The sequence below is a fragment of the Ranitomeya variabilis genome, chromosome 1 (assembly GCF_051348905.1).
Source record: "Ranitomeya variabilis isolate aRanVar5 chromosome 1, aRanVar5.hap1, whole genome shotgun sequence".
Classification (NCBI taxonomy): Eukaryota; Metazoa; Chordata; class Amphibia; order Anura; family Dendrobatidae; genus Ranitomeya; species Ranitomeya variabilis.
The window spans coordinates 115782654-115792104 of record NC_135232.1 but is presented as its reverse complement, the minus strand read 5'-3'; the positions used below and the strand labels follow the sequence as shown (position 1 = coordinate 115792104).

General features: G+C 46.1%; 1 protein-coding gene across 4 annotated transcripts in view; it reads left to right on the top strand.

Moving 5' to 3' along the window:
• Positions 1-9451, top strand: part of LOC143806927 (uncharacterized) — a 110957-nt gene that overhangs the window by 44797 nt on the left and 56709 nt on the right. For all 4 annotated transcript variants that reach the window (XM_077287998.1, XM_077288006.1, XM_077287978.1 and 1 more), the window contains exons 10-12: positions 856-998; positions 2452-2608; positions 3068-3174. In XM_077287998.1, coding sequence (XP_077144113.1) covers positions 856-998; positions 2452-2608; positions 3068-3174 — 407 coding nt within the window. The remainder of the gene's footprint in view (positions 1-855; positions 999-2451; positions 2609-3067; positions 3175-9451) is intronic.

Below are 9451 nucleotides of genomic sequence, written 5' to 3'. Positions count from 1 at the left end.
GACAGCACCCACTTATTCCCTCCATCACGTGTGCGGTGAGCACATTCTATTGTATGAAGTGTGTTTTTTGTATAGACATGGTGTGTACCTATTAAGCAATACGATAAAAGTATATTTTTTGTTGTCACTAACCTGGAGGACCTCCGATGCTCTGTAAACCAACTGATTCGGGGGAGAGGTACCGCCCTTTTTATCTGTAGGTTTCCTGTCCTTGGTGGGTGGATCCCCTCTCTCTGTGGTGCTGTCATGGGCTCTGAGAAATAGTTATCGGTGAGTAACTATGCTTTTCTTAAACATTTGCGTGACAGATATCTCCACAATTTCCGCTTCTGACTATGAATCGCCCTTCCCAGACTCAGGAATATGTAATCTGCCGTGTTGGGCACAATTTCAGCTTTTTTTCATAATTGGATAGGCTTTCAGTTATAATTGAATGCAATATTAACAGGATAAAGAGAACATCGTATGAATTGATTTTTAACTTCTTACTGACATGGCATATGATGTACTGGTATGTCATATTCCGGCTCCCTGATATTTAATCAGCCATCATGTGCCTCTAACAGCCGCAGGTGGAGCGGAGCTGTTAACTGTCAAATTCTGCTGTCAATCTCTGACAGCGTCATTTAGCTCGTGTCGGCAGAGGGACGTGTCTTTACACCCACCTATTGGGGCACTGATGGGTTGCCATGACAGCCGGGGATATGCTGTAGACCCCCATGCCTGTTACTGTGGTCCTGGGAAAGCCAGCTCTGTGCATAATTCATTTTTGGTGGTGAAATTCTGACAGGGCTCAAGCATTATGGGAAAAATAAACTTGACATTTTGTCCTTTTTTCCCTTGATCTATTGGCAGGTTCCTGGGAATGAAGCAGGAGCCGCCTCCTTGCTGGCAAAAAACAATGAAAAAAGTTCTGTTACTGGAGAGGATTCTCTGACATTGAAAAAATCTGATGATGACGCAACTCCCGGGACATCTGTGGAGTCTACACCTGCCATGTATGTTTTTGTGTAACAATCTCATTCACATTTAATTGTCACTCTGAGCTTCCTTGAGTTTTTAAGTGCTTTATTCTAGTATGATTGAAGATCCCTTCTGAAAATAGACATAGATTTTTGGTCCTTCATGCAATAGAATTTGTGGCCACTCATCTGTTGGATTCTGTTTTATGATAGCCATTTAATTACCCCATCATACTAGAAATTTCCCCAACATGATGAATAAAAATACCTTCCCAGATATCCTTATGTTTAAAATGCTGCACTTATTAAGAGGGAGACATTGAACTTGAAGAGTAACATTCATCTTGATTTTTCCTACTTTACCATGGCACTTGAATTGCCTATGATCGTTGGAGGTCTGGTTCCGGAGACTCTCCCTCCTCTCCTCAACCCCCCCCCCCCCATTCTCATCACCCCCCCCCCCCCATTCTCATCATCCCCCCCCCCCCCATTCTCATCATCCCCCCCCCCCCCCATTCTCATCATCCCCCCCCCCCCCCATTCTCATCATCCCCCCCCTTCTCATCTCTCCCTCCTCTCCTCATCCCCTTCACCCATGGAGAAATGTGCAGCTCAGTGGACAGAAGAGCATCAGCTTCCTAGCAGCACAGCATATAGGAACACATTGCTACTGTCTGAGCGCACACTACTACTGTCTGAGCGCACACTGCTCCTGTCTGAGCGCACACTGCTCCTGTCTGAGCGCACACTGCTCCTGTCTGAGCGCACACTGCCCCTGTCTGAGCGCACAGTGCTCCTGTCTGAGTGCTCACTGTGTTTGCGCTGGGGGGATTCATAAGTCTGCAATCACAGGGTGTAACTGAAGGCTTTTCATTTTAGGCCAAACAACACCTTTAAGATAGCTACTGTGCCTTGATTGATGTACTTCCCAGCACACTTAGCTCTGATTTCACACACTGGGTGGGACGTCATTCAGGGCGAGATCACAGATTTTGTTTTAGTCCCATCGGCAGCAGTGCCAAGGTGACTTTTTGAGAGTTGCTCATGACTGAGTTCTAAGTCCAATTTCTCCTTCTTTATATAATCAGCAGTTTGAGCATGGAGTAATCTACAGATATTTCTATGGGCCTTGAAACATACTACAGGTGATTTATTAACAATTTTGATGACCAGTTCCCTTTAACTAATTATGTTTTATCATTATTATGTTTAACTGGTTTTCCCTTTGGCATTGAACGAGTTTCTAATATGTCAGAGATGACATGGGGAAATGTGTGATCTCAGACTAACCCCTGATTTTGAGGATAAAAGGACTTACAAGTCCAAACTTCTTTGGCACTGCTCAGAGATTTTTATAGGATGTAAGATTTCCTTTCACAGATCTAGGAGCAGGAACAGGGGGGTTTGGACACTGTATAGAGTTATGTATCTAATGCATTATTTGAGCCCAGATTGGAAGCTAGCTAAAGACGGTTGAACTCTTTTACAGAACTAATAAAGAAAAAAATGCATCTGATCAAAAAAGACATACGTTGAAACCAGTTGTGACAAGGCGTAGACTACAAAGACCGAAGCCAAACTTAAGCAAATCCGTTACAAGATCAGCAGTGACTGCTCCACCCGTGTCTGCTGTGCGGGGAGACAGTGTAAGAAATGTTGAATAGTAACGTGACTCTGGCCGTGATTGTATTCCCCTCTCCCCATTGAGATCAGGTGATCGGTCAAGCAGCACCACATCTGTATGAGAATGACGGCATTCAGCCAAATGTGTGTACGACTGATTACTATTGAAGCTGTATGGCCGCCCAAAATGGTTATTTCCTCCTAACCCTTTCATGGCTGAAACGTGAATAACTCTGCCCCAGCGCCAACCCCTTGAGTCTACAGAGACAGCCGAGAGCAGCTGAGCTCACACTGTTTCTGTAAGTCCCACACTAATGAAGGAAATGGCGTAGCAGAGCAAGCTATACTGATCCCATAACTGCGATTTATAGAAACTGTATTAGTGGTGTTCAGCGGTAAATATATGCTTGATGGCATTTCTAATAACTACACCAATGGTATAAGATTAAAACAATAATTCTGATATGTTCCTGTAATTTTAGGTTGGTTCCAATATTTCAGTGGATGCACAAATGTTAACAGATCCAGAGAGTAAATCGTCTGCGATATTAGATACATGTGACGGAGCTGCTGTTACAGCGCTTGCCCAGTAAGTGATATTCATTTCGACATTGTACATGTAAATAACAAAGAATTTCGTATCTGTCTGTTCCTGGCTGCTAAAACATGTTCGACCAGCTGACATTGCTGTGTTCTGCGGGCAGCTATATATTTCAGTACAGAAGGAATATCTTACGCACTGTTGCTGGTGTATTTGCTGTGACCATTTTCTCCTTTATGCTAGACTTAATGTAACACACACAGAATAGAATAAAATTGGATAAACTTGCACTTGCCAACCATCTGATGTGTATGGGCATCCTACTTTCCGAACTGATGAATGATGTTGATGATGGGAGGGGGAGATTGGAAAGTTTACACTTAAATGCTAAATCCTTTGTTCACATCGCAGATGAGCCACTGCCAGAGGTGACTGCCAGCGACTTTCTCTCCTCTTACCTTTCAAAGCACATAAATATTCAGTCGAGCACCAAAAATCAGGTGTATGTGTAAGGGGGATGACCGCACCGCGGGTTCCTGCGTGCCGGGTCTGGAACTGAAAAGGCTGTATCCCCTGTTCCCGAGGGGAAGCTTTAGTGAGGTGGACCTTCCCCCTGACCAAGGGGCAGTAGAGGAGTTTGGCGCCAATCCAGGGCAGAACGCACAGGTGAGCGGTGCGCTGTGCCTCCCGTTCCCCCACTGAGTACCGGCACTGCGGCAGCCCCCATCGACTGCAAAGGAACCTCACCAGAGAAAGAGAGAAGCCGAGAGTGCTGCAGCAACCCAGAGAGAGAGGGACTGCTGCGCTCAGGGAAGTCATGTGTTCAGCAACAGCCAGGGGAAGGAGTACTCCGTCCTGGGAGCACCAGCAGTGCGCAAGCCAGTGTTCGTTGTCTGCAGCCGCCAGCAGCGGGAACCAGGGAGAGAGAGCCGTGCAGTGTGAACCTGGTGATAACCAGAGGACAAGGCGCTGTACAGTCCGTGTCTGTGAGTACAGCGCACGTGCCACATAAGAGTGACCAGGAACTAGACAGACACTTGCACCCTGACTTTGCCAGTATATATTTGCTATGGCCCACGCCCAAGCACCGCCACCTCTATCAGAGTGCGAGGAGAGATGTGCAGGGTGCTCGTTGGTCACCACGGAGCGAGGTGTTGAATGTACACGAGATAGGTTGCGGGACTGTTTGTTGCTGCCCACATTACCAGACGTTGCCACACCGTTTGACCAGGACCCTGACAGCATTTCGGCCTTGCGTTCATTGGCAACAGCCACTTATGGACTAGGGGCCCAGTGGAAGGTACCGGACACCGACCACTGCCGCCAGAAAGCAGACCACCGTTACCAGCAGGACCTTCATGGACAAGCACCGCACCAGCTGTTGTAGGCAATACTGACTTTCAAGCAGCAACTAGAGTCAGTGAAACTTCTGACATAAGTGGACAAAGGAACTGCTGTTATGGAATCTACTGTTTTTCAACTCTGCATATCCTTTTGCAATTTGAACTGGTTAATCCCCTGTTTAACCCTGGACCTCCCTGCGAGGAGTTAGCCCCTGTTACATTAAAACTGTTATACTTGTTAACACTTGCTCTGCCTCCTGTCCGTCACTGCATCCCGCAACCTGCTTACATATAGATGTGATTGATGTCTCAAAGAGGTTCAGCTAACAGCCATCTCGTGTATGAGCACCTTAACGTCTTTCTAAAGCAAAGCTCCTAGTAAGGCTATGTCCACTGTTGTGAATTCTGTTGTGGGTTCTGCTCTTGGGCTCCCTCCGGTGGTTATAAGTGGTAGTGCTGCTGTTTGTCCTTCACAGCAGTCATCAGGTGCGTCCACTTCGGACGGGGCTATTTAGTCTGGCCTCACCCTTTGGTGAGTGCCTGTTGTTCATTGTTTCTGGAGGATTCACATTCCTTCCTGGTCGCCCCTGCTTGCAGTTCATTTCTTCAAGATAAGTTCTGCTTGTTTTTCTGCCCACATGTTGTGGGCCTCATTGTTCAGTGCATTGCATGTTTTTTCTTGTCCAGCTTAATCTGTGTAAGGATTTATGCAGCCGAGCTGGAATCTCTGGAGAGGCAGATTTACCCTCCAAGTCTTTAGTTAGATTTGGAGTTTTTTTTGTATTATCTGTGGTGGACATTTCTTAGTATTTTTAATACTGACCGCATAGTTCTCTGTCCTATCTTTTCTATCTAGCTAGATTGGCCCCCTTTGCTAAATTCTGTTTTCAGCCTGTGTATGTTCCTTCATCTCCTCTCACAGTCAATATTTGTGGGAGGCTGCCTATCCTTTGGGAATTTTCTCTGAGGCAAGATAGTTTTCCCTTTTCTATCTATAGGGTTAATTAGTCCTCCGGCTGTGACGAGGTGTCTAGGATTGGTAGGTATATCCCACGGCTACTTCTAGTTGCGGTGTTAAGTCCAGGGTCTGCGGTCAGTACAGTTACCACATTCTCCAGAGTACGTCTCATGCCGCTCTTAGGCCACCAGTTCATAACAGTACAACTGGCCAGCAATGAGTTAACCGCATCTCAAAAGAAGGGAAAGAAAGTGCTGAGCCATTTTTTTTTCTGTACTCTGTGGTGGTTTTTTTTCCCTCTTTACCTCTGGGTGGCTCAAGAGTTAGGCACTGATATGGATGTTCAGGGACTTGCTTCTCGTGTGGATCAACTTGCTGCTAGAGTACAGGGTATTTCTGATTATATCGTGCAGACTCCTGTTTTGGAGCCTAGAATTCCTACCCCTGATCTGTTTTTTGGGGACAGGTCCAAATTTCTGAGCTTCAAAAATAATTGTAAACTGTTTTTTGCTCTGAAGCCCCGTTCCTCTGGTGATCCCATCCAGCAGGTAAGAATTGTCATATCTCTGTTGCGTGGTGACCCTCAGTATTTGGCATTTTCCCTGGAATCTGGGAATCCGGGCTTGCTTAATGTAGACACCTTTTTTCAGGCACTTTGGGTTATTGTATGATGAACCTAATTCTGTGGATCATGCTGAGAAAACCTTGTTGGCCCTGTGTCAGGGTCAAGAAGCGGCAGAATCGTATTGCCAGAAATTTAGAAATTGGTCTGTGCTTACTAAATGGAATGAGGATGCTTTAGCGGCAATTTTCAGAAAGGGTCTTTCTGAATCTGTTAAAGATGTTATGGTGGGGTTCCCCACACCTGCAGGTCTGAGTGATTCTATGTCTCTGGCCATTCAAATTGATCGGCGCTTGTGTGAGCGCAGAGTTGTGCACACTGTCGTTGTCTTCCGAGCGGAGTCCTGAGCCAATGCAGTGTGATAGGATTGTGTCTAGAGCTGAACGCCAAGGATTCAGACGTCAGAATAGGTTGTGCTTTTACTGCGGCGACTCTGCTCATGTTATTTCTGATTGCCCTAAGCGTGCCAAGAGAATCGCTAATTCCGTTACCATCAGTACTGTACAACCTAAATTTCTGTTATCTGTGACCCTGATCTGCTCATTATCGTCATTTTCTGTCATGGCATTTGTGGATTCAGGCGCCGCTTTAAATTTAATGGCTTAGAATTTGCAAGACGTTGTGGTTTTCCCTTACAGCTTTTGCAGAGTCCTATCCCTTTGAGGGGCATTGATGCTACACCATTGGCTAAAAATAAACCTCAGTTTTGGACACAGTTAACCATGTGCATGGCGCCAGCCCATCAGGAAGATTGTCGTTTCCTGGTGTTGCATAATTTGCATGATGCTATTGTGCTGGGGTTTCCATGGTTACAGGTACATAATCCGGTGTTGGATTGGAAATCTATGTCTGTGACTAGTTGGGGTTGTCAGGGGGTTCATGATGACGTTCCTCTGATGTCAATTTCCTCCTCCCCCTCTTCTGAAATTCCTGAGTTTCTGTCAGATTTCCAGGATGTTTTCGATGAGCCCAAGTCCAGTTCCCTTCCACCGCATAGGGACTGTGATTGTGCTATTGACTTGATACCAGGCTGTAAGTTCCCTAAGAGCTGACTTCTTAACCTGTCTGTGCCAGAACATACCGCCATGCGGAGCTATGTTAAGGAGTCCTTGGAGAAGGGGCATATTCGGCCATCTTCTTCACCATTGGGAGCAGGTTGTTTTTTTTGTTGCCAAGAAAGATGGCTCCTTGAGACCCTGTATTGATTATCGCCTCTTGAATAAGATCACAGTCAAATTCCAATACCCTTTGCCTTTGCTTTCTGATTTGTTTGCCAGGATTAAGGGGGCTAGTTGGTTTACTAAGATTGATCTTCGAGGGGCATATAATCTTGTTCGTATTAAGCAGGGTGACGAATGGAAAACTGCGTTTAATACGCCCGAGGGCCATTTTGAATATCTTGTGATGCCATTTGGACTCTCTAATGCCCCATCTGTGTTTCAGTCCTTCATGCATGATATTTTTCGGAATTATCTTGATAAATTCATGATTGTATATTTGGATGATATTTTGATTTTTTCAGATGATTGGGAGTCTCATGTGAAACAAGTCAGGATGGTATTTCAGGTCCTTCGTGATAATGCCTTGTTTGTGAAGGGGTCTAAGTGCCTCTTTGGAGTACAGAAGGTTTCTTTTTTGGGCTTCATTTTTTCTCCATCATCTATAGAAATGGATCCGGTTAAGGTTCAGGCCATTCATGATTGGATCCAGCCCACATCCGTGAAGAGCCTTCAGAAATTTTTGGGCTTTGCTAATTTTTATCGCCGTTTCATTGCCAACTTCTCCAGTGTGGTTAAACCCCTGACCGATTTGACGAGGAAGGGTGCTGATGTAACGAATTGGTCCTCTGAGGCTGTTTCTGCCTTTCAGGAGCTTAAGCGCCGATTTACTTCTGCCCCTGTGTTGCGTCAGCCGGATGTTTCTCTTCCTTTTCAGGTTGAGGTTGATGCTTCTGAGATTGGGGCAGGGGCCGTTTTGTCTGAGGAATTCTGATGGTTCCTCAATGAAACCGTGTGCCTTTTTTTCTCAAAAGTTTTCGCCTGCGGAAAGCAATTATGAAGTCGGCAATCGTGAGTTGTTGGCTATGAAGTGTGCATTTGAGGAGTGGCGACATTGTCTTGAGGGGGCCAAGCACCGTATTGTGGTCTTGACCGATCATAAGAATCTGATTTACCTCGAGTCTGCCAAATGGCTGAATCCTAGACAGGCTCGATGGTCCCTGTTTTTCTCTCGTTTTGATTTTGTTGTCCCGTATCTTCCGGGTTCTAAGAATGTTAAAGGGACACTGTCACCTGAATTTGGAGGGAACAATCTTTAGACCTAGGGGCGGGGTTTTCGGGTGTTTAATGCACCCTTTCCTTACCCGCCGGCTGCATGCTGGCTGCAATATTGGATTGAAGTTCATTCTCTGTCCTCCGTAGTACATGCCTGCACAAGGCAAGATAGCCTTGTGCAGGCATGTACTACGGAGGACAGAGAATGAACTTCAATCCAACATTGCAGCCAGCATGCAGCCGGCGGGTAAGGAAAGGGTGCATCAAACACCCGAAAACCCCGCCCCTAGGTCTAAAGATTGTTCCCTCCAAATTCAGGTGACAGTGTCCCTTTAAGGCTGATGCCCTCTCTAAGAGTTTTTTGCCTGATTCCCCTGGGGTTCTTGAGCCGGTTGGTATTCTGAAGGAGGGGGTGATTCTTTCCGCTATCTCCCCTGATTTGCGACGGGCTCTTCAGGAGTTTCAGGCTGATAAACCTGATCGCTGTCCAGCGGGGAAACTGTTTGTCACTGACAGATGGACTAGTAAAGTGATTTCTGAGGTTCACTGTTCTGTGTTGGCTGGCCATCCTGGGATTTTTTGTACCAGAGATTTGGTTAGTAGGTCCTTTTGGTGGCCGCCTTTGTCACGGGATGTGCGTTCTTTTGTGCAGTCCTGTGGGACTTGTGCGCGGGCCAAACCTTGCTGCTCCCGCGCCAGTGGGTTGCTTTTGCCTTTGCCGGTCCCTGAGAGGCCTTGGACGCATATTTCTATGGATTTTATTTCGGATCTTCCTGTTTCCCAGAGGATGTCTGTTATCTGGGTGGTCTGTGACCGGTTTTCTAAGATGATTCATTTGGTACCTTTGCCTAAATTGCCTTCCTCTTCTGAGTTGGTTCCGTTGTTTTTTCAGCATGTGGTTCGTTTGCATGGCATTCCGGAGAATATTGTGTCCGATAGAGGTTCCCAGTTTGTTTCTAGGTTTTGGCGGTCCTTTTGTGCTAAGCTGGGCATTGATTTGTCTTTTTCTTCCGCATTTCATCCTCAGATAAACGGTCAAACCGAGCGAACTAACCAGACTTTGGAGACTTATTTGAGATGCTTTGTGTCTGCCGATCAGAATGATTGGGTGGCTTTCTTGCCATTGGCC